The following is a 24,828-nucleotide window of genomic DNA, read 5'->3' as shown; positions in this document are numbered from 1 at the left end:
GCAGACAATGAATGTGATGACCCTGCTCCTTTCTCACCCTTACCCTGCCCTCCCCATACATGGTTGTTCCATCTAGATGGTGGAAACCATTGTGGCATCAGTGTAAGGCTCCTTGGCCTTGCTGGTCATCAGCGGAGGAATGTAAACCCTCCAGCATTTTACACATGGAAACATGGGTAGTCAAGTTTATTTTCATTTCATTTCATTTCTACGCTACTTTTTTCTTCCAAGCATCTCAGGGTGGTTCTCCTCCTCCCCATTCCATCCTCACAACAACCCTGCGAGGTAGGTTAGGCTAAGAGTTAGTAGCTGGCCCAAGGTCACCCAGTGAGCTTCATGTCCGAGTGGAGATTCAAACCCGGCTCTCCCACATGATTTGCTTTTAGTTATTTATTGGCTGCCTGATTGGGGAATAGTCCCATACTCTAACCCCGTGTTTCCCAATGTGGGGCGCACGCCCCACAGGGAGGCAATTTGATTTTTTAAGGGGGGCAATTCGAGAATGCGTTATTAACAGTGAATGGTCTTTTAGGCTTCCTCCACATGAAAAGGAATTCACTTTTTGAATAGTAAGAATTATATGCCACGAGCCGGGGGGGGGCACCAGGATTTTAGAGATGCCTAGGTGGGGCATGGCCAAAAAAAGTTTGGGAACCGCTGGCATAATGGTTCACCCATCCCTGCTCTGGCATGAAGGGTCCCTCCCTCTGCCATCGCACATTGCTGAAGGTTCTTTAGTGCCTCCGATGCGCCACATTCAGATATCCTGAGATAGCTAGTCCTCTGCCAGCTTCCAAAACCACCTTAAGAATTTTTAATAGAAAGTTTAATCTCAACAATAATCTCGTCTTACTTGTCATAGAACAGCTGCAGCTGAAAATACAGCGAGGAACACTTATACAGTACCTCAAAAGGCAGTTAGGGGAAGATTGAAAGGAAGCCGTTTCAGTGGCATCTGCCAGCCTATGTCAACCCGGGGCTTTGCAAAAGTTTGGAACTACAGTACACTTCCCATAGGGTCCAGCCAGCCCAGCTCTGGTGTTTTAAAACTTCCCCGCATAGGTAGGACAGAATGGGAACAAGCTGGGATAAATAGGGGACAGTTAGAGGGTGTGAGGCAGTGGGATAGCGGAGATTACCAATGCCCAGGGCCATGCAGAGGGAGGGGTGTGAGTAGGGTTGCCAGACTCAATAGAGGACAGGACTTCTGTGCCTTTAATTGCCCTGCTCTCTTTTGAGTCTGGAAACCTTAAAGAGAAACCAGCAGAGCCTTTGTTTAATTCCCAAGCAAAGGGTCTGCTGGTTTCTCTTTAAGGTTTCCAGACACAAAAGAGAGCAGGGCAATTAAAGGCACAGAAGTCCTGTCCTCTATTGCACGGGTGTCAAACACAAGGCCCGGGGGCCAAATCCGGCCCGCCAGACCTCGTCATGTGGCCCGCCGAGCGCCCCAGCCAGCGGGAACCAGCACTGGGACCTTGCTGCTGAAGCGCCGCACCAACAAAGTGCCGACAAACAGCTGGGGCCGGGGAAATGCTTTTTGCCCCTGGGTCCCTTCGCGCTCTTTTCTGGCACTGAATCAAGGCGGCGACCCCCCCTCCCTTTCTTTCTTCCTCTCTCTCGTTCTTATTCTTTCTTTCCCTCTCCTTCCTTCCTTCCTTCCTTCCTTCCTTCCTTCCTTCCTTCCTTCCTTCCTTCCTTCCTTCCTTCCTTATCTCTGTCTTCTCTCCCTCTTTCTTTTTCTTTCCTTCTTTATTCCTTCTTTCCTACTCTTCTTTCTCTCACCTCTTTCCTTCCTCTCTCCCTCCTGCTCCCTCTTTTCTTCCTTCCTTCCTTCCTTTCTTCCTTCTGTCCTTCCCAACTTTCTTCCTCTCCCTCATTCTTATTCTTTCTTTCCCTCTACTTCCTTCCTTCTTTCTCCCTTTCCGTCTTCTCTCCCTCTTTCTTTTTCTTTCCTTCTTTATTCTCTTCCTTATTTCCTACTCTTCTTTCTCTCCCCTCTTTCCTTCCTTCCTTCCTCTCTCCCTCCCACTCCCTCTTTTCTTTCTTTCTTTCTTTCTTTATTTCTTTCTACCTTCCTTCCTTCCTTCCTTCCTTCCTTCCTTCCTTCCTTCCTTCCTTCCTTCCTTCCTTCCTTCCTTCCCTCTTCCTTCTTCCTTCCCTCTCCCTCTCCCTCTCCCTCTCCTCAGAAACATAGGATGCTGCTTTATACTTCTGGTCCTTAAACCCTGGAACCAGGAGAGCAGCTTCAGTGAGTCAACCTCAGCCAGTCCCTTTGGTGAAGGGTGATGGCTCACTGGCAGAACATCTGTCCTGCATGCAGAAGGACCCCAGCATCTCCAGGTACTAGTAGCTCTGCAAAGGTCCTACATGAAACCCTAGCGAGCCTCCACTACCCAGTGCAGTTACCAAAAATCATTTTTCAATAAATTGTAAAATAATTGTACATTTGAATATCTACTTGCCATTATTCTGACTATGTTTCTGCTTTCAGAGCTAGTTATTACTTACATTATTACAAAAAACAGTAATAATTGAATGCAGTGACAATAATTAATGATAATAAAGAGTGGACACATAGTCCTACAGATACAACCGGCCCTTTGAGGGTGACCAAACTGCTGATGCGGCCCCCGATGAATTTGAGTTTGACACCCCTGCTCTATTGAGTCTGGCAACCCTAGGTGTGAGGGAGGGAAATGAGCAGAGTATTCATGTCCATTCAACTGCTTAATGGCATTTGAGTCACCCAGGAGATTGCCAAGATAAGTCAAGAAGAGTCCTCCCCCTGTCTGGAGAGGTAAATTCCTGGTTCACATGGAGAAGCTGTTTTCAATTGAGCCCAGCGACTGAAATGCCCAGCTGTAAAGAGGCAGCATCAGGTGTTGAAAATTTGCGCCCCCAGCAATTTTGCGCCACAGACACACTATGCCACTGGTGTGAGGATCTCATAAAAAGATGTAGCCACTTCGCCTCTAAGTTCAAGGCGGATGCTTTGAGCTGAGAATGCAAGAGGCTGCTGTAATGTCTAACAAGCACACTAAGGGCTGAGACATGTAATGTCTAACAAGCACAAGCCAAGGGCTGAGCCATTTAGGACTAAGGATGGCCTGGCTGGAAGATGGAAATGAATTTGCATCTTCATGTGATCAAAAGGAAGCTCTGCCCCCCCCCTTCAGTAAAGGGCTCCATTCCCCACCATCCCCAGGTCTTCTCCAAACTGTGGCAACTGAACTTCATTAACAGACCCTCCAGGTGTCCCTATTTTCCAGGGACAGCCCCAGATTTACCGAAACTGTCCTGGTTTCTGATTTGATCCGGGATCCCATTTCCCTTAGGATGTGTCTATTTTCATTGAAGAAATGTTGGAGGGTATGGAGTTATGTGACCCCTGAGCCAAGGACATAACTACACAACCTCTAGAAAACATCTGTTCCCTGTTTAGGGAAGTTTTTAATCTGTGGCATTTCATTGTATTTTAATCTTTGCTGGAAGCCGCCCAGAGTGGCTAGGGAAACCCAGCCGGATGGGCAGGGTACAAATAAATTATTATTATTATTATTATTATTATTATTATTATTATTATTATTATCTGAAGTTTTTAACGTTTTATTGTATTTTTATATATGTTGACAGCCACCCAGAGTGGCTGAGGTAACCCAGTCAAATGGGCGGGATTTAAGTATTATTATAATAATTATTGTTGAATAGGACATCCCTATTTTCAGTGGAGAAATGTTGGAGGGTATGGGACTCATAGGTGCAAGCACTATAGGTTGATTCACTTTTAGCTACTTAAAAATTGTTGCGTGGCTCTCTGTAGCACAACATCCAACTCAGCAAACCATCTAAAATAACAAAGGCTGCTGGGTCGACCACAAAATAGACTAGTGAACCAATCCAAAATTGTTCAGAGAAGAAGTTCAGAGAGAGTGCCACACGCACAAAATCATTTCAGAGCTTAGAACCAGCAGTACGATACGTTCAGAACCGAGGAAAGTTTTCGACCTTTAAGGGCTCAGCCGATGAAATGGCACCTTCTCGCTGCTCATATTGTCCGCCCTACTTGCTCAGAAGCTTTTATGCCAGGGGTCAGCAACCTTTTTCAGCCGTGGGCCGGCCCACCGTCCCTCAGACCATATAGTCCCTCAGACTATATTTTGGAGGGGGGGAAATGAACCAATTCCTATGCCCCACAAATAACCCAGAGATGCATTTTAAATAAAAGGACACATTCTACCCATGTAAAAACACGCTGATGCCTGGACTGTTTGTGGGCCAGATTTAGGCAGCGATTGGCTGGATCCGGCCCCCGGGCCTTAGTTTGCCTACCCCTGTTTTATGCGCAAGAGTTGGCAGCCTGCTCCTGTTTAACATTTCACAGGTCTCCGGTTCCCTTGCACCACAACCCCCTCAGCAGCATTCAAAGCCTGCTTGCACATGACAGTGATAGACTGCGAGAACAGGGTCAACAAGAAGCGGCTCAATAGGAGCGCCAGACGACCAGGCCCGTTTTTCTTCTCAGACATTCCCCATCAAGCTGACGTCTAGCCTTAAATAAGGCACATTGAAAGCAGGCCTTATTATCCATACCACAAAGGACTGCATTATGTACTTAACATTTTAATAGCTGCCAATAAGATGTCTTCTCATTTTGCAAACCTATCCCAGAGATTTTATAATCTAAAATTCAGAAGCAGGGTACCAAAGGAAAGAAGATGGGGAGAGGATAGAAAGAGAGAAATTCAGCACGTGTACAGGAGCTGTTGTGGTTGGCTTGAAAAGTGACCTAGCTACCAATCAGCAAATCCTGGCTTCAAATCTCGCATCTGCCCTGAGCTCACTAGGTTGCCCTTAAGCAAACCGTCTGCAGCCTAGGAAATAATATTGACCTACCGTACCTTACAGAGCAGCTGTAAGGATGCAAACACAACAAAGCACTAATTATGCTTTAAAAACCAGCCAAGAGATTTGCATGTAAAATATTACATGCTTAAGCACCATTTCAAGACAGGCACGAGGCCTAAGGAGTTGTACAGAAAGCTTCACAGAAAAACACACGTTTAGCACGAAGTCAAAGTGTAATCCTGTTCCATAGCTCTGGGACTACTTTGCGCATTAACTCGGTCCCTAATAAAAATTCTGTTGTAAGCTTTTGTTTCTTTTTAATTCTTATTAATGGTACAGCACACACACACTTTAAGATTGTTGCAGCCATTTCTTATAGGTCACCAGGGCTACCCACAATTTTCATGAGACAGAAATACCACTGTTGAAGAGAGAGACACACGTAACTGCCACCCATCACCAATGCATGTCCCCCCCAAAAAAAACCCTTCTGGGTCTTATTTTCTTCTGCCCAGAGCAAGTCTCCCCAACTGGATGCGGCTAAACAAACTATAGCTTAGGGCCCCACTCTCTTGGCCCCCCCCCCAAAAATATACTTAATTGTATTTCAGTTCAACAATTACTTTGATAAAATACATATTTTGTTATGTGCAAATGGCTTTAGATACCTATTAGGTCCTTAAATTACCATATAGCATATATTCAACACAAAAAACAGTGACAATTTGTTGTTGACAAAAGACAGCTGGGCATATAAAGGGCCTCATTACCTTCAGTAGTTTGGGGTCTCATCAAACCTAAATCCGGCCCTGCGGATCCCTTTAAGACCACAGGTGTTGGCTGGGGCAGATGGGAATACTGCAAAACACCTGAGAGCGCCAGGTGGGGGGGGGGAGGTTGTATCAGCATCTTCAGCTGGATAGAAGCAAAACAGCTTCATTAACTACAAACCCTCGAATTGTTGACCCTTCCAAACCAGTGGCAAAGTTTTGTAGTGTCAACCCCTTGTTTTGCACAGCTCCCCAAACTGAGAATTTGATGTATCATAGTTAACACCCAGAAATCCAACATCGTCTGATTCACTCCAAGTTTTGCAGTCCTTTTGTAGGGTTTTGAGGTGTGTGTTTGTTTGTGTGTAGAGGAGAGGGAGGGGCTGGAGCATCTGCTATAGAAGGCAAGCCTTTCCACCGACCAGAGGAGGAGCTGCTCACACCTTGGAAGGAGGCGTGAACCACTTTTACTCAGAGCGGGGCAGCCGAGGAATGAAAACCTCGTATCGAGCCGATTAAGAACAAAACAAAAAAGGCAGCCTTGTCGTTCTTGCTTCGCGCAGTCTCCAAAAGGCAGGGTGGGCGATGGAGCTGGCAGCGGGACAGGCAGAGTCAAAGGGTCTGGGCAAGCGCGGAGCGTCTGCAAGGAAATCGAAGCATCCCAACAGCCTCTACCGAAAGGTAAGGAAACAGAGATGCTTCCTTTCCTTCGCCCGGTTGATCGCATTCGCATGAGAAGCATCTAACAGAGCAAAGTCCCGTTTTCCCCTGAAACGTGCGCCAAAGAGGTAACATTCAACCAGGGCTGCGCCTGGGCGCTTGGTTGACTGCAGGTGAACTTCTAGGACTTTTCACTCAGGGACATGTGATGGCAGCTGCCGCTGAGCACCTATACAGGTGAAACTAGGAAAATTGGAATATCGTCGAAAAGTGCATTTATTTCAGTAATGCAACTTATTATTTTTTCTGTTAAGTTTTACAAATGCTTTCTTTTGGAAATTCCACCGTAATAAAACAAATAGTTACAATCATACAAAAATAAACATCGCTATTAAAGGTAAAGGTAAAGGGACCCCTGACCATTAGGTCCAGTCGTGACCGACTCTGGGGTTGCGCGCTCATCTCGCAATATTGGCCGAGGGAGCCGGCGTATAGCTTCCAGGTCATGTGGCCAGCATGACAAAGCCGCTTCTGGCAAACCAGAGCAGCACATGGAAACGCCGTTTACCTTCCCGCTGTAGCGGTTCCTATTTATCTACTTGCACTTTGATGTGCTTTCGAACTGCTAGGTTGGCAGGAGCTGGGACCAAGCAACGGGAGCTCACCCCGTCACAGGGATTCGAACCGCCAACCTTCTGATCAGCAAGCCCTAGGCTCAGTGGTTTAACCACAGCGCCACCTGGGTCCCCCTAAACATCGCTATTACATATCATTAATTGCATTCCATTTATAATTGACCCGCCTAACGACAAATAATTACAATTACAACAAATAAAGGCTTGCCATATCTTGCTTTGCATGTCATGCATCTATCTCATATATTGGTTTCACCTTTTAAGTTGCTTTATTGAAATAAATGCACTTTGTGACGATATTCTGATTTTCTGAGTTTCACCTGTACTTTGTTTGTTGCATTTCTCCTCCAAGATGCTGCACATACGGTAGTTCTCGCCCCCATTTTTATCCTTCATGCGTGAGTGGGGGACTAAAGACCCTGTTTCCCAGGGTCTTAGACCAACGATCTAACCACTACACCACACTGCCTCTCTCTGTAGAGCCCTTTTTCCTCACCTATGAGCCACCACGGCCATCTTGCACCAACTGTGGGGCTGGACACTGCGAGGGAACCGAATGCCAACATACACATTTGCAGAAATTAAGGATCGATGTGAAAATAGCTTCTTGGTTGTTGCTCTCAGTCTTGCAGACTCCCCTCCTCCCCGAACCTTTTAACATTGCTGCTGAGAAATGATTAGCTTTGTTGGTGTGCTTGGTGAATGATCTGGAGTGCTGAGGGACAGGTGGCAGATTATTTTGGGATACAGGGAAGGAAGGGTTTTATCCACCATTCAACAGGCTTTCCACACAATATGGGAGGTGGGGGACAGATCCATTGAATTTCAGGGGATTTGTTTCTGAGTAAACAGGCTTGGAATTGTGTTCTGAAACATACAGTACAATTAAGTCTATGTGCTGGTAATGGCATCGGTTGAGAGCATTTGCACGTGTGCGTTTTTTCCTGGCTCCAAAATTTAAAATTATACAGTAAAGACGAGCAGCTGTGGCACAGAGTGGATACATATCCTCTTCAGCTTTGCAAGGCAGGCAAGGTAGATCAGGATCTCCTCTCTGGGCGGTTCAGCCATGTAGGTTGTTGAAAGGAAGAAAGCAAGAGGAAACTAGGTTGTTGAACTGTTGTGTGAAAGGACTGTGAACTCACTTTTGATACCAAAAATAAATTATTGGGCAAATCATATGCTCAGGGCACATTTTCCCGGCCCTTCCTTTGTCAGGAAAAAGTTCAACACAGCAGCTTTATTATATTATTATTAATTATTATTTATACCCCGCCCATCTGGCTGGGTTTCCCCTGCCACTCTGGGCGGCTTCCAACAAATACCAAAATACAGTACCATGGGTCTCCTGGTTCACTCCACCCCACCCCACACTGTGAGCAGTGCTATTTTTCTAGAAAAAGAGGTGCCAGAGCTCACCATGAATGCCTCCCTTGTTCTCTTATCACGGCAATGGCACCCACTTGAGAGGTGCCGGAACTGAGTTCTGGCAAGTTCAGCTGGGGGGAAAAGCCTCGACTCTGAGGTGTAACTTCTCCTCACACTTTGGCATAGGACAGAGGGAATTCTCCACAATTTAACTTTGGGGCAGGTGGGGGTTGAATCCTGATAAGACAGTAGTACTGTCTCTGAGGGACAAGGGGGGGGCAGGTGTGGGGGACATACCGTGTTTCTCCAAAAATAAGACACCGTCTTATATTTATTTTTCCTAAAAAGCAAAAAAAAAACACCACAGTGGCTTATTTTCAGGGGATGTCTTAATTTTTTTTATTAAGTATGGTACAGTTTAACCTACAAGGTTAAACTGCCTATCACTATGGCTTATTTTCGGGGTATGGCTTATTTTTGGAGAAACATGGCAGGTGTAGGTAGGCTCAGGAGTTCATAGTCTCCATGCCCATTAAGCGATTGTCCCAAGTTGTTAGTCCAACACATAGCGCAGGGCATACCCTAGATTTGTTGCCTTTCAGTTCTCTGATAAGTTTTGTTTTTCTCCCCACTCGCTTCTGCCAGTCCATCAAGCCACTGATTGAGAAACGCCGCAGGGCTCGCATTAATGCAAGCCTAGAGCAGCTGCGGAAGCTCCTTCAGCAGCTCCCTGATCAACAGGTAAATGGAGAGTTCAGTCTTTTCAGAAACAACCTACCCATGTGGCCAAAACTTAGATTTGAGAGGTGCTGGTATTTGCAAGAGCAATACCCTCCCCCCTGCACAATCCAAAAGTTTAGCTGCAATCATCTGTGGCAACAAAAGCATTTTTAATACAATTTGGACAATCCCTTGCAAGAATTTCTTCTCAATCTCCTGTACTATGAGACAAACTAGTGCTAAACTAGAAACATAGAAAGTACACAGGCCATAACCTCCAGGAAAGGGCAGGGCTGTGGATGCTTGAAAGGGTGTGGGCTGCCTCCGAAATCTTCAGAAGACAGGATAGCAGAGTAATATTTCCAGAGTGCAAGAGCCAAGCACCCAGCATAACTCCTTGCTTCCTCTCTGAAACTTACTAAATGTTGCAAATAATGAAAGATTATGTAAAGTTGCAGAATTTGGACATTTCCCCCCTACTTTTTACATGGAAAGCTGCACTCCACAGCTGGTGATTAACCGATCCACTTCTGTGCCAAGAACAGGGAACCAATGCAGTGCAGTTAAGTTGCGTGTGTGCAATGAATTCACTTTTGAACCCTTCCCAGCCAAAACTCAAGGTAGATACGACTTTTTTTTAAGATGATGTGTTTTGGGCTGTTGTGTTTTATCCTCCACAGAACACCAGAGCCTTATCACGTCTGGAGAAAGCAGAGATTCTGGAGATGACGGTGCAGCAGCTACGCAGGCTGAAGAAGAAAGGTTAGAAGTATTTCCCCTTGGCCCTTCTTTCCGCATGGCATAAGGCCAAGGGAGGCCATGTAAAAGATGCTGAGCTCCAGCATTCAGGCCGCTGCTTATTATCTGCCAGGGAAGCTCCTGTTCCTAACTGTCCTTGTCTTTCCTCTCCAGGTGCAGTTGCTGCTTCCATCCCGCAAAACAGTCAAGATTTTGTTTCTGGTTACTGCCACTGCGTCAATACCATCTGTACCTTCCTTAACTCAGCTGGCTCCTCTTTGGCGCAGGAGATGAAATATCAGATACTACTACATTTGGAAAAGATTTCAGGGCCCAGGTCTACCATTACACCAGCCCTCAAAGCCTGGCAACCAGGCAAGGCAGACTCTCTCCCCTCCCACCAATCTTCCTTTCTATGGGCAACTCCTCGAATGCCTGCAGGGCCTCCTTTGGATTCAGACTCCCACTCTCTCACAGTTGGGTCTTGGTTGCAGCTTTCAGCTTCTACGCTATTGCCCCAGCTACAGAAACCTTGGATTCAGCCAGCCTTGCTTGCTACAACCACCCGTGTGTGGAGACCGTGGTGAATGACGTTCCGGAAAAGTGACTTGTAATTTGTTGTGGATATTTGTTTTTTTAATCTATACAGGCAAACCTCGGTTGTCGAATGTAATCCATTCCAGAAGCCCTTCCGGCTTCCAAAATGTTCGACAACCGATTGGTTGCAGGAGCTTCCCGCACTCAAGCGGAAGCCGCATCGGACGTTTGGCTTCCGAAAAACATTTGAAAACCGGAGCATTTACTTTCGGTGTTTGGGAGCAGAAACATTCCAAAATGTTTGACTGTATATTGATAGTTTTATTGTCAGCTGTTCTAAAGTTGCTATTTTTAAAAGAATGTTTTTATATTTTATGCAGACCATGACACACACTTGCTCAATAAAGAGGTTTGGCCTCACTCAAGACATCCAACTGGGGTAGCACAAGTATGAAACAAAGCAGAATTGCCTTCCCAAAACGAGATGGCTTTCTGAACTGTGATACTGAAGGCTTCGGTAAAAGGTTTCAGCTCTAAATATGAACTCACCTTTGTCTCAGATGGACATTTTGCCATCTGATGAGCCTCTGAAATCTGCGGCTCAGTTACCTACAGCAGCTTAGGGCAAGTAAGATGAATACACACAGACAAGCCCTACTTCTCAGTAGAGTCATTAAGTGCTATGGCAAGCAATGGACATGCAGTGACAACTGGACCTAGCTTGGGCAATGCTCCCTGAGGCTTGCTTGCTAAATGCAATTAACAACACAGTAGATGTTTGTTTGTTTGGTTGGAGGGTTGCCTGCCTAATCTGCCAGAGCTAATTCCATGTTTCATAGGTGTAATGCTGAATATGACATAGGGACACTTGGTGTATTTTAAGAGATCCATTTTAAAGCAATAGTTGTAAAGAACGTAACCCTCCAGTGTTTAGCAATGTCCAGGCAGACTATTAAGTATTCCTCACAGGAGCTGCCAGTCTGAAGGAGAAGGAAAACAGGCCATTTTCATTCTGATCAAGATTACAACTTCAGGGTCCAGGGATTTAGTGCTACTCTTGTTCTGTCAAGGATTCCATCTTGCAAATAGTCGCACGCACTGGGAAGAAAGGGTAAAGGTTTTTAATAAAACTAGCCATACGCGGAGCTTGTCAAACTCACTGATTTATAAGAGGAAATGCAGACTTTTGAGACCAGGTGTTCAAAGAAAAGTCTCACACAAAGCCAACAAGCGGCCCTGTATCCCTTGAGAACTCAAGAGACGCAAAGATGGGAGATAGAGGAGGCCGACTCCACTTGCTTTACAGGTTCCATTTCTTTATTCAACTCAGTAAACATCTAGTTACAAGTTTCACAAAATCAAATTTCATAAGATGGGGAGCTGACTGGATTGGGGCAGAGAGGTAGGGCCTGTTTTATTTGTCCACACCTCACCTGATCCCTTGCACCCTTTCATACATACCCCATTTCCAGGGCAGGCAGGCAGGCAGGCAGGCAGGCAGGCAGGCAGGCTGAGAGCAAAGGCGACTAAAGGTTATTTTTCCAAGTGCTTGAAACTAATAGCAGGTCAACAGGTTTCCTTACTTGGTTGCCACTTGAGGTGGGTGGGTAGATTAAATACAAACTTCGGAACCAGCCAAACTTGGAGCAGGAAATAGAGGGGGTGGCAAAAACTGAGGGAGACCACTCCTGCACCCCTCCAAAAAACACTAAGGGGAGGTATTGGGTGGCTCAGTGAAGGGCAGGGAGGAGTTAAGAGGAAAAAGAACGAAGTAAAATTGATGTGTCACTCATTCATGGACAAGGTCCCTCCCATTCCCCTTGGCCACCTGCTCTATGCAAGGAGTACAACTGTGAAGAGAGAGTTAGTCACTTAATTTATATCTTAAAAGAGGGGCAGGAGGCTAGTATTCAACTTGAGGAAGGTCCAAGTGATGTTTTGTAGGGGCTTCGCCATCAGAGTTTCACTGTCTGTACCTGAGCAAGAGGGTGGGAGGAGAAGAAGAGAAATAATAGAAATCAGAAAGGGAACAGAAGGGAAATGCAGAAGGAGCAGTGAGCAAGAAAAACAGGAAACTCAGTACAAAACCCCCATGGCTGAGATCGCACAGGGATGTTCAATTTGTTTCAGGGCTGTACAATTTCAGATTGCAGGTTGGGGCTCACATGGTGGAATTTTCCTCTCTATAGGAAAGCTCCCGCACACACAAAAACCTGGCCTCTCAGAGAGACTGTAGTCTAGAACTTTTTCCCCTTCTCATCTATCTTCTCTATGGAAGACTTTGAATGGAGCTATGGAATTTCCCAGCTGCTAATCTGAATTGTACCTCCTCAGTAAGTCAACCTCTAGCTTTGAACACTGTTAAAGTATCTTGAGTCAAATGAGAATTTGCTTTCATTCAATCAAACCTATCAGCAGAAACTAAATCCAAGTTTGCTGCTGCTTCTTTTTTAAGCAGCTCAGGTGCCTAGTTTCTGGCATGGTATGTGTACTTTGCTCATGGCTCAGGCCAGGGATGACTATTTTGTTGTCCTCCGGATGTTTCTGGACCCCCAACTATCGCCATACCCAGCCAGCATGGCCAGTGATCAGGGATGATGGGAGCTGGAGTCTTTAACAACATCTGCTTTCCCCAAACCCTAGTTTACAACATTTCCGTACTACAGCCTCCCTTGCTCTCAACTGTGGTTATGTGAGAAGGGAATTCTCTTTGCAAGATAAGCCTAAAAAGCCTCTGAAAGCAATCATTCCAAAGCTTGCTGAAGAGAAGTGATGACAGCTGCCCCATTTCAAACCAAGGCAAAAAATTTATTCACTTTTAAATAAACCTCATTGAAACAGGTTTGGATTTATTGCTAAGTGTGGCTGCAAGATGTCTCCTCCTCCACGAGGGGCGGGCGGGACATGCTCCTCAAGGCAAGCAGGGGGGCGTGTATCGGCCCCCTGATGCAGCCAATCCCTGCTGCCGCGCCAAGCCTCTGGCTGGCCAATAGGGCTGGCCTGGGGGCGGGCTTTACGGACATTGAAATCTGCCCTTATGTTACCAACAATTGTGGCTGCAGCCAAGTTCGTCTTTGGGAAGATGAACAGCCCAGCAGAATAAGAGATTATTTTTGAAAAGAAAATAATACTCAATTCTTGTGGGTGCTCAGTGGAAGCACAAGCATTAGGATCTCCACAATGAGATCCTGACTGGAAAAAGCATGGAACCTCTGGGACCTACTTCCAGGGCTGCAAAGGGCCTTGGACTAACTTTCCGCCCTGCAAACTGCCTTTGCTCAAGACTCAGTGTAGCATGCATAGCGCTCCCTGATGGCCTCCCGTAAAGGTAATGACAAAGCTCTATCGGGCTTCTTTTCAGAAATAGAATTACACCAGGAGCCACCAGATGAATCATATACCCTGCTTTGTTTTGAAGCGTTTTATTAGATTTTATTAAAATAATCCCTCGTCAACCACTCCTCATTCTCTGTAATTCCTCTGACACAAGAAGAGCAAAAACCCTCCTTCCAGAAAGCTCAGCTTTCTTCTTATCCATCACTCCCTCCTATGCCCTATTTGGGGCAGCCTGCTGCACCTTAACATTCTCTCATGCTCTGTAAATATCACCAACTTTAAGGCCCAGCCAGGCACATGTACATGTTGTTTTCCTGTATATGGCAGTGTGTGTGTGTGTTAGAAAACACCAAAAAAAGAAGGTGATCACTGCTGGGCACAGAGGTAAGTCACAGGCCCAATGCTGCACTCAAAAAGTAGTCAGGTTCACCAGGTTGTACCCCAACTGAGAAGCTGGACAGGCATACCCTGGGGGCACAGCGAGGGGCAACAGTTAAGACTTACAAGAGCATGAAGGTAGATTTGGGGGTGACCGCATCACACCCCCCTTAAGTCTGCTCTGGGTTCACCAGTCGTACCGGCGCGACTGTCTGGTTGGAGACTCTTCAGGTCCCTGAATAGCAAGGCGGGCCCCTTCAGCCCGGCGGCCATTGCTTCCCTCGTGGCGCCGGTATTCCAGCCCTCTTTGCGTCCGGAAGCGGGATGTTTCTCGCCTCCATTCGTCGTCAAACGCAGCAGCATCACCTGAAATTGGGAAAGGGGGAGAGGAGGCCACTGAGTTGGGGGGAGGGGTTGAGGCTGGGCAGACTGTCTCGAGGGAGGAGCCAGAGGGAAACACTCACTCTCATCCAGGTTGATGTAGTCTTGCCTCTCCTCTTGGTCACCCGTGCGGTGATTGCGCGAGCGCTGCATGATGTGCGCACGTTCCCGGATGTGGTGTCCAATAGACATCTGCTCCAAGCCGCTGTCAGAGTCTCGCACCGTCCGCCTCGTCTCCCGGATCTAAGGGCAAGAGAACAAAGTTGTAATTTGGGGGTGTGGAACTATTTTGCTAGCCTAACTCCCTGGATCTTCCCAAACGGAAGCCAAGTGGTTTGCCTCAAATTTCACAGCAGGTAATTTTAGTCATCAAATCTGTTGGCCCTACATAAGAATTCATCCTGCACCGGAAAACATAAACCCACCAGAGACTCCAAATCTTGTATGTTGACCCTCAGCACACCCAGTCTGCATTCATGCTGTTATGAGAATTATAAGGTCTAAGATATAAAATAAATGTTCATAAATGTACCAGGCAAACACATCCATAAATAAATATATACACAACATGTCTGAAACAGTACAGGAAAACAGTCCTAAAGCCATTTTGACTCTTTCAGTAACCTCAAATATTCCTCTGCAGTTTGGATGGAAATGGGAAAAGCCCTCCCCATTGTCTCTGTGCTCACAAATCCTGCCTTAAGGGCACAACTGGGCATGAATAGGGACCCAGGTGGCGCTGTGGTTAAACCACTGAGCCTAGGGCTTGCTGATCAGAAGGTCGGCGGTTCGAATCCCTGTGACGGGGTGAGCTCCTGTTGCTTGGTCCCAGCTCCTGCCAACCTAGCAGTTCGAAAGCACATCAAAATGCAAGTAGATAAATAGGAACCGCTACAGCGGGAAGGTAAACGGCGTTTCCATGTGCTGCTCTGGTTTGCCAGTAGCAGCTTTGTCATGCTGGCCACATGACCTGGAAGCTATACGCCGGCTCCCTCGGCCAATAATGCGAGATGAGCGCGCAACCCCAGTCGGTCACGACTGGACCTAATGGTCAGGGGTCCCTTTACCTTTTTAGGGTGAGCCTGTGACCTGGACTCAGGAATTTAGTATGTATCATCACAAAAGAATGGCCAGGCTCTCCAGGTAAACCCATCAATAGGTTTCCTACCAGGCAGGATTCTGCTGTAGACTGCCCCTTCTGTGATGTATGTACCGGTATGATGTATTGGAGGTATGATAGGTACCGGTATGATGTATTGACCAACAGGGTGGCAATTTCAAAAGTCTATATAAGGGCTTGTGCGCCATTGTTCTGGGTTCCTCCTCCCTCCTGCATGTGGTGAGTGAGGACCCTGTTGCAACAGTTTAATAAATATCAGGCTTACTAGCTGCCTTGCTTCTCAATATTCTCTGGTTGGCCTCCGTTATTTTCTCCTACTGTTAGAGAACCTACATAAGGACTCTTGGGTACCCTATAAGGGAGAAGGAGCAGGTTTTTTTCTTATAACAATGCCTATACACCCGGTGGGAACAGCAATCCATGGACTTGTCGAAAATTCTAGTAAAAGAAAACAGTCTCTTTCTTACCCCACCAGGTGCAGAGCGTGTCTCTGAGGTCTCCTGATAGACTTTGGGGCCCTCCCCCAGATTCGAGTAGGATATGACAGTTGAAGAGGTAAACGTCTGGCAGTTGGAACTACTAGTCATGTGCTCCTAGACGTGCAAAAGATCAAAGAAGGTGAGCAGCCTTACTGGAGCCATCCACAGAACTCTTGTGACTACAGAATGAAAAGCACCATTTCTGCAAACAAGTCTCCCCTCCTTTGAGTTTCTGGGTTTTTCTTGACATTTTGAAAAACGTATTGAAAGGGGGTATCTTCCCTCCTACACTATTCAAGAAGCAAGAATGGGGCACAACTTGTTTGGAACTAGGAGAAAATATTAACTAACTCTGCACGTGCTTAAAAGCTGATTTGCCACCACTTCACCCACCTACATTGGGGAATAAAATTCTGCTTGCAAGCAATCAGAGTTCTGTAACTTGTAAAAACTAGGCCAGAAATTTATAGAATTTGTGTGTGTGTGTCTTACTCTGCAGCTGTTACCACTTTGCAAAATCTACCCTGGGTTTGTGGGTCAGGGAAGGCGGGATAATGATCTAGGCAGGGCACTGAAATCCAGCAGCTGGAAATTCTATTCAGCCACTAGTTCGGCTGAGATTCCAGCAGGTATTGATTTCAAACATATCTTCTCACAGTGATAACCAAGATCCTCAAGAATTCTGTTCCCAATACTTGTATTACGCTCTGATTTGCGTTTTTCGCAGGGGTATGTGTGCGCACTGCACACTACAATGAAACTGCCACATACAGAGAGCCCTGGGCATAAGCAATAATCTGTCTTCCGAGGGAGCAAAGTCACAGCCACGTCTACAAGTGACCCAACCCATAGAGTGGGTGTCATGCAGCAGCGCATCACAAGCCCAGTTGTGTCACTTCTGTCATGGGATCAGTTGTTGGGGGTGACCGTGGTGCAAATGAACGGAAAGATGCAAACACAGGGATCATACCATGCAACAGGAATGCACACAGGGGGTCTTACCATGTTCCCAATCATATCGTTCATCATTCCGAACATGTCCATAAAACCACCTGCCTGAAGGAAAGAGTATAGGAAAAGAGCTGAGGTTTGGGGAGAGTGATTAGTCAATGAAGGCACAAATGATGCTCTGATAGAATGAACAGAGTTTCTACTCCTTTTTTTTTTTTAATGTTTCCACGAACACCTGCAAATATCAAGGATGGCCACTGCTGACTAAGTCTAGACTGTTGCCAGACCCTCATGAGTGCACAGTACCGTTTCAAGGGTGGCTATGCCCCAAATCAGGAATGGCGAACTTCTCTTTTGGGGCTACAAGATTCTCCCCAGTAAATGCCTAACACTCACAAGCTTGCCCTGCACCCTCACGGAGCGCTTCTGCCTTTGAACTACAGTGGTGCCTCGCTTAACGAATGCCCTGCTTAACGAAATTTCCGCTTAACGAAAGGTTTTTTCTAGTGGAGGTTGCCTCACTAGATGAATTCGTTTTACGAAAAATTCGTCTAGCGAATCGCGGTTTCCCATAGGAATGCATTGAAATTCAATTAATGCGTTCCTATGGGCAAAAAAAAAATCCAAAAAAAATCCAATGCATTCCTATGGGATTCGCTAGACGAATTTTTCGTTAGAAGAAAAGACCCATGGAACGAATTAAATTCGTCTAGCGAGGCACCACTGTAACTTTGCCAATGCCTTTTGCTTTCCTGGATGCAGTGTGATTGTGGACATGGATTGTGTGCATGTATGTAGAAACCTCTGACTTTTGCATGGCTGGAATGCTGCCTACTGTGCACAGGGGTGTGTCGATAAAAGGATCTGGCCCCCTGGTGAGATCCAGCTCCCCACCTCTGCCCGAAACCCAAGGGACATATTCTGGATTACACTCAAGAGCAACTACCAGCTCCAGACTTTTCTCCGTAAAACTGAAGGCACTGTGCTCTTTTTGTCCTCACAATCCCTCCTGTTCACTCAGTCTAATTTAAGACGAAGATTTACTAAATTAGGACAGAGACTGGGTGGCTTAGGGTCACCCAGTGAGCCTCATGCCTGAACACTGATTTGAATCTAGGGCTACCTAGTCCAAACTCAATACACAACACTGTCACACACACCCGTTCTGTATTTACAGTGCTAAGGTTACAAGTTGTTACTTTTCATACACAGGAAAGCATAAAAAGGAAGGAATCGGGAAAGCCACCATTTTTAGAGTAGGAAATTTAAATTAAATCTACATCAGTACATGTTCTTAGTGCATCAGATTCCATCTCAATTTTGGACATATTCACCATTTAGGCTAAATATTCTTTGCCTTCATCATAGGAATATCAGTCAGCACAGCAAGATCTACACACTATCAATTGCTCTGAAACTAAAGCGGCCAGGACCAAGTTATTCAAGGTAAAAAACAATATATCCAGGAAATCCACTTGTCACCTGAGAAAGCCACAGATCGGCAGCACCACATGAGACCCCCGTCCTCCCCAGTGAGGAAGAGGAGAGAGGGCTCCTCTGTCACGCTGTTAAGCTTTCAACCAGGTAGACGCAGCACAATAAGCAAAACTCCCTTCCAAGTTCTTAGCACACGCCAGAAACTTAGTTACTAAACTAAGCCAAGCCAAAAATGTGTGGACTCCTGCATATCTCTTTGGCCTCATGTCTATGGCCCAATGTCCAATTTGGTTTTGTCAAATTCACATGCCATTTGGAAATGGTTTGTGCTCACACAATGAGCAAGTTGATTCTCGCCACTTACTGCCGTAGTTCTCTCCAGCTAACCTCCCTGAGTGCCCTCATTATCCAAATAAGCAGTCTTTCCCATCACTGCCATGATCTTGACTGAAAAAATCTCCCAAGACAGCCAAATTCACATTCACACATCACTTTAAACTATTAGCTAAGTTATGGTTTAAAGGTGAACGTGCAATGTAATGGTGAACAGGGAGCAAATCACAACCCCTTCATTCCTCTCCCTGCTCAGAATCCTGCTGCACTACCGGGAGCGAAGCCATGGTTTCGTGACGTCCAAACCCAGGGTCATGGTTTGTCTCTCCAAATAAACTATGAGCTGTAACCAAGGATTGTTATTGACTTACCATTCTCTCATGGTTTGTCTGGGGGACACAAACCACAAGCTTGGGTTCAGACATAATGCTAAGCAAAACCAAACCTTAGTTCCTTAATTATTCTGTTATTGCATAGCTCAGTTGGTTAGAGCACGGTGCTGACAACGGCAAGGTTGTGGGTTTGATCCCCATAAGAGACAGCTGGATATTCCCTCATTGCATGGGGTTGGACTAGATGACCCTCAAGATCCCTTCCAACTCTGATTCTATATTATTCTATTTTCTTCTAATGCACCAGCATGCAGAAAAAGCCTTTAAACCACAGTAAAACCTTACCTATGGCTTAAAGTGACATGCAAGCAAAGCCATTCTGCAAAATTCTAATCTATTATTTACAATTTTCTCCCCTTTTGACTTTTTTTATTTTTCTCTTGAAAGGCAGAAGGGGATTCCTTCCCCCTTTTATCATGGCCTTTATAATTCTCCTATCAGAACAGAGTAAGCCTCCACATTCTCCTTTTCTGTCAAGGAATTTACAAGTATCATTACTTTCCTGATTTCGAGATTACACTCCACAACAGAAGAAATCTGGAATGTTACTCAGAGGAAAAGATTCAGAGAACTACGTTTGTGTGGGGAGAAAAACAGCAGGGCTTACCATTCCTAGCATCCCAAAGGGCGAAACAGTTCCTGCCTGTAAAAGGACAGAGGCATAAAGAACAATGACAAGCCACCCTTCTGTAATAAACATCTTTCCTACCCACATCTTAGAATAACAAAGGGGCTCACTCACTCAGTTAAGAGATTCAAGGGGGGGGGGGCTATAGTATGACATCAGCTCCTCAAGTCTATCAACAGAGTAATTTAATTTCAAAATAGAGAATCTCTCAAAAGTGGAACAAGCATTTAAAAAGAAATTTAAAAGCAAGGTCAAATCTCTTTAAGTAGCTTGCAGGTTATATAATGTCATATAATAGAAAGCCAAATAAAATACATCCTACAGATTAGAAATCAGGGACCCAGGTGGCGCTGTGGGTTAAACCACAGAGTCTAGGGCTTGCTGATCAGAAGGTCAGCGGTTCGAATCCCTGCGACGGGGTGAGCTCCCGTTGCTCGGTCCCAGCTCCTGCCAACCTAGCAGTTCGAAAGCACGTCAAAAGCACAGCGGGAAGGTAAACGGCGTTTCCATGTGCTGCTCTGGTTTGCCAGAAGCGGCTTTGTCATGCTGGCCACATGACCTGGAAGCTGTATGCCGGCTCCCTCGGCCAATAGTGCGAGATGAGCGCTGCAACCCCAGAGTCGGTCACGACTGGACCTAATGGTCAGGGGTCCCTTTACCTTTACCTTACAGATTAGAAAGGTTAGAAATAAGTAAAAAAAAATATTATAATTATAAAAGGCAAAGACGCTTCATTTAAGAACTGGAAGCAATGCCCAAATGAAGATTTAAACAAACAAACAAACAAACAAACAAACAAACAAACAAACAAACAAACAAACCCTACACAAAAACCCTAATCCAGCAGCGAAACAGGAAGAGACTGTAGGACTATTAGAAGAAAAGGGTGTAAGTGGGTGAGCTAAAGGAAGACCAAGAAAATGTCCAGTCTTGTTTCGACAAAAAATCATTTGAAAGTGAACATTGACGTTAAAAATTATTTGGCATTTTAAAGGGGAAACCTGATATACTTGGAATTGCAAAATGCTTTTGAAAAATATCTCACTAGCAGGGTTGGGGAATCATACCTGAACACTGGCCCTTCAGGAAGGGCTGATGGGAGTTAGGGTCCAATAACATCTGGAAGGCCTCTGTTTCCTCACCCCCACACTAAATACTCCTTAAAAAAATCTTATCAGTCATGTACTAAAGCTGCCTGGCTTCTTATAAACTGGCAACTGAATGAAGAACAGAAAGCAGGAGGAAAAGCTGGAGGAACTGAACTGTTTGCCCACCCTCAACTACTCTGTTCTGGTTCTGCTATTTAATTTTCTCATCAGTTCACCCATGGAGACAATAAATTAACTAGGTTGGTGGGTAACACCAACTTACTAAGGATACTGAAAGCCCAAACAAATTTGTGATGTGTTCAATAGGATCTCTCTTGTGTTGAACCCAAGGTGAACTGTTCCGGAAGCTCTGCAACTGATATCTTAGTAGTCAAGATAACCCCACAATTAATTGGTAGTTGTTGCAGCAATGAGCTCATATATGTTTTTATTCACTTGCTTTGCTGTAAACTAATTGGCTTGCTTTGACGTTATCCTTATCTGTGGGCTTGGGGTGCTGGGCTCTGAGCCCAGAAAGGGGAACTATCTATCTGTAAGATTTGGGTATTTGCCACCTATGCCCTCATCTGAAGGGAAGTCCTGGCCCAGGTGGTGAATGTTGCTTTGTGAATAAAGAAGACATGAGTGTTTCTAGGCCAGACACCCCCAAACTTCGGCCCTCCAGATGTTTTGGACTACAATCCCATCTTCCCTGACCACTGGTCCTGTTAGCTAGGGATCATGGGAGTTGTAGGCCAAAACATCTGGAGGACCGCAGTTTGGGGATGCCTGTTCTAGGCCATGGACAAGCCATCTCCTTGCTTCAGTGTCCATCCCGTGTAAAGGCTGGGAGACCTGGTTGGCTAATTTGCTGTAAGTCTACACCAGGCATCCCCAAACTGTGGCCCTCCAGATGTTTTGGCCTACAACTCCCTAGCTAACAGGACCAGTGGTCGGGGAAGATGGGAATTGTAGTCCAAAACATCTGGAGGGCCAAAGTTTGGAAATGTTTGGTCTACACCTTTCTTTAATAAAGCACTAGAACTGGCCATTCTGATGTTTCTGACACCCTTCTTTGGTATCCCTGTACCCAGCCACTCCCACAAGCCCTCATTTGGGCCTGTGGTTCAGGGTCTGAACCTGACTTACTGATGAACTTCATAAGGCTATGACTTATAAGACATGTCCAGGACAGTGAAACATCAACCCTGTATACTACAGCTGCAGGGGTGTGTGTGGAATCAACGCTGAAGCTCAGTGGCACAACATGTTTTTTTTCAGACAATCTCTGGTTTAGTCTGCTAGTCTCAAATAGAAAGGCAGAGAAGTGAGGGAGATTATCTCTCCCTGAAACTTTGGGAAAGCCACTGCTAGTAAGAGTAGCCAAATCAGGCTAGTTAGACCAACGATTTGACTCGGTGTAGTTTCCCATGTTCAAAATGTGGATTATTATTTAGATAGAAAAATGGCACAGGGATATTATGGCTCTCTTTCTTTACTTGCATTCATACCAAAGGGGGGGGGGGGGAAACAGACCTAGTCAAAATCTCCAGATTTCCATTACCTGCATTCTTCGGCTAGTCTGGCGTGTTGCAGGGACAGTCCCATTGCCAATGCTGAGGAAGGGGCTATAACCAAAGCCACCTGAGAGCACACGGTTCACATGCTGGTGGTGAATGGCAAGAGGGTCCCTGAAGGAAGAGGAGATGATGCACAAGGGAGTTAGGTATTGAAGAAGTTCACATTAAACCTATCCCTCCCCTCTGTCCGCTGCTTCCCTCCAGGAGGCAAAACTAGAGTACTCACATCATAAACATCGGGTCCTCTGGCTCTCCATCTCTCATGAACCGGAACATAATTCCCTCAAATGCAGGGTGGGCTGTTCATTTGGAAACAAAAGAGGAATATGAATGCCAGTCTCCCCCTTTGCATGTAGTCCTATATTATATTATTATTATTATAATTTAATTACTGGTAATTAAATTTATATACCGCCCTATACCCGCAGGTCTCAGGGTGGTTCACAAGATAAAATCACAATGTAAAAACACATAATAAAAATAAAAACAAAAGCAACCCAATAACCCTCCCCAGCACATTTTAAAAGGGCATTGTATGATTTTTAGACATTAGTTAAAGGTTTGTGTATACAGTATTTTTAAAGTCTTCAAAAGTTGTTATACAATGCAAGTCCCAAGTCTTTTCCCACTAATATAAGGAATTGTAAAGAACATGTGCCTGCCCTCATTCGTACTAGACAACATACCCCATCACTGCTATTTACTTTCCTGATAGGTCTCAAAAGGTACAGCATTGAGATAGTTACTGAGAAGCATGTGCTGTAACCCAACAGAAATTACCTTCACACTATGCCACCCAATCTCTGTTCTCCCTCAAACACATAAACTGCAACTACTCACTCACAATCTCTCTGTGTGTATATAAGCATTGGGGCAACCAAATGCAAGGGACAACAGGGCTCCTGCACCTTTTAATAACTATGAAGAAGAGAGAGAATCTTAGCAGGTGCCTGGTATATAGTCACTCTTCCCATCACTGCACAGCTAGACCCACTTGCCAAAATCCCCTCATCTTTACAACAAATAAAGGAGAGGAAGCAAATGTGGTGTCCTCCAGATGTTACGGACTACAACTCCCATCAGCCCAGCCAGCAGGACGATGGGAGTCGTAGTCCAAAACATCATGTTCGTTACCCCTGCACTAGAAGCACAGGGCTCTAGGGTCACCCTTTACACTAGCTGTAAGGAATCCAACTATTTAAATAGCAGAATGAACAAACAGTGCATATAAGGACAGCAGAGAAAACCCTGCCCAGGCTGCTGCACACCAATCCATCATCTCTTCGCAGTTGCATCACCTCCAAATGCAGTGCTCAGGTCCTAGACCTTCTGGTTACTCTACAAATACTCAACTCCTATCCCAGTGCAGATGGAACTCTGTGGAACTCACGTAGCCCCCTCCCCACCCGAAAACCTAAAGCTCCCTTGCACAAACTCCTCCACTCTTAATTCCAACCACAACTCTGTCAGCTGCAAACAAATGCAAAAAAAAAATAAACCCACCCTTAACACGTTTAGCAATACAGAATACAACAATACATCACATTATTGGTATTTTACACCAGGAACCAACAACGGCAAAAAGTACTATTTGTATAGCACGGTACAATTAACGCAATTACATCAAAATCCACTTATTGCAGCGCATATCATCAATAACACCTGCTTGCCCCTGTAACCTAAACAGAGAGAGAGGCAGGCCTACGGTAAACTACCAACTTCTCTCTCCAAAAACACCTTCTTTTCCCAATTCCGGATCGTGTATCCGTCTCCAAGATGCCCCAGGCCGAAAATCCGGAGTGGTGGGGGAAGGTTCTGGACGCTTAGCATTGTGAGCTAACTCCCCATCTCCTTTCTCAAGCTGTCAGGACAACTCTCTCCCGCCCTCCCGCCCTCTCCATCCTTCCAAGCCCCACAGAAGACTCCCCAAAGGGACTGCTCACATCTCTGGCCAGCTCCTTTGTTGCTGTCGTCTCCTGCTTCTTGCTCTCCCGGAATTTATTCCAGCCACGAGTCCTAAAGGGGAAGGTTAATGCTGCATCCCTTTTTCCCCCTTCCTTCCTTCCTTCCTTCCTGCCTCCCCCCACTAGATGTTCTTTGTTGCAAATACGCTGGTGTGTGTGGGGAAAAGACCAGCTTCTTTGTTCCAAATTCTCCACCCCCACAACCCACCAAGCCACCCACAGGGCCACAAGAAAGGCCGACCGGGTTGCACCCCTCTTTCCCCACCTTCTTTTAGGAAAATACAAATACTGCTATCATCCCCGTTTGCAAGCAAAAGGATATTTTTCCTTTTCAAAGAAAACCCACAACAAGGCCCAAGCAGGATGTGATGTCAGAAACCCCGCCCCCTCAAAGCCTCAAAGCCCCACCCTCGAGAAAGGAGTTACATAGCCGGATCTGGGGCGAAGTCCGCTGCACGGTGGATGGTCTTTGCCTTCTAGTGCAATAG

General features: G+C 45.7%; 2 protein-coding genes across 6 annotated transcripts; one reads left to right on the top strand and one right to left on the bottom strand.

Moving 5' to 3' along the window:
- Positions 1–6,131: 6,131 nt before the first annotated feature.
- Positions 6,132–10,630, top strand: LOC118075303 (transcription factor HES-2-like). Its single transcript, XM_035097210.3, has 4 exons — positions 6,132–6,296; positions 8,924–9,019; positions 9,679–9,760; positions 9,911–10,630. The coding sequence occupies exons 1-4, from the start codon at positions 6,201–6,203 to the stop codon at positions 10,321–10,323; spliced, it is 687 nt and encodes a 228-aa protein (XP_034953101.2). The 5' UTR covers positions 6,132–6,200; the 3' UTR covers positions 10,324–10,630.
- On the bottom strand, positions 10,574–24,696 carry MLF2 (myeloid leukemia factor 2). 5 transcript variants are annotated; one of them, XM_088658312.1, is made up of 9 exons: positions 24,320–24,696; positions 22,603–22,675; positions 22,361–22,487; positions 19,688–19,723; positions 16,970–17,023; positions 15,956–16,081; positions 14,452–14,611; positions 14,114–14,353; positions 10,574–11,371 (listed from the first exon to the last, which is right to left on the bottom strand). In XM_088658312.1, exons 2-8 carry the CDS (start codon positions 22,650–22,652, stop codon positions 14,175–14,177), a joined length of 732 nt encoding a protein of 243 aa, XP_088514438.1. In that variant the 5' UTR covers positions 22,653–22,675; positions 24,320–24,696; the 3' UTR covers positions 10,574–11,371; positions 14,114–14,174. The 5 variants fall into 5 exon arrangements, with proteins under 5 accessions (XP_088514438.1, XP_088514437.1, XP_088514436.1 ...); XM_088658311.1 differs by having other exon boundaries at positions 14,188–14,353; positions 24,606–24,696; XM_088658310.1 differs by having other exon boundaries at positions 11,146–11,371; positions 14,188–14,353.
- Positions 24,697–24,828: the final 132 nt, after the last annotated feature.

The sequence above is a fragment of the Zootoca vivipara genome, chromosome 15 (genome assembly GCF_965207765.1).
Source record: "Zootoca vivipara chromosome 15, rZooViv2.hap1.1, whole genome shotgun sequence".
Classification (NCBI taxonomy): Eukaryota; Metazoa; Chordata; class Lepidosauria; order Squamata; family Lacertidae; genus Zootoca; species Zootoca vivipara.
This window is presented reverse-complemented; position numbering and strand designations above follow the sequence as displayed.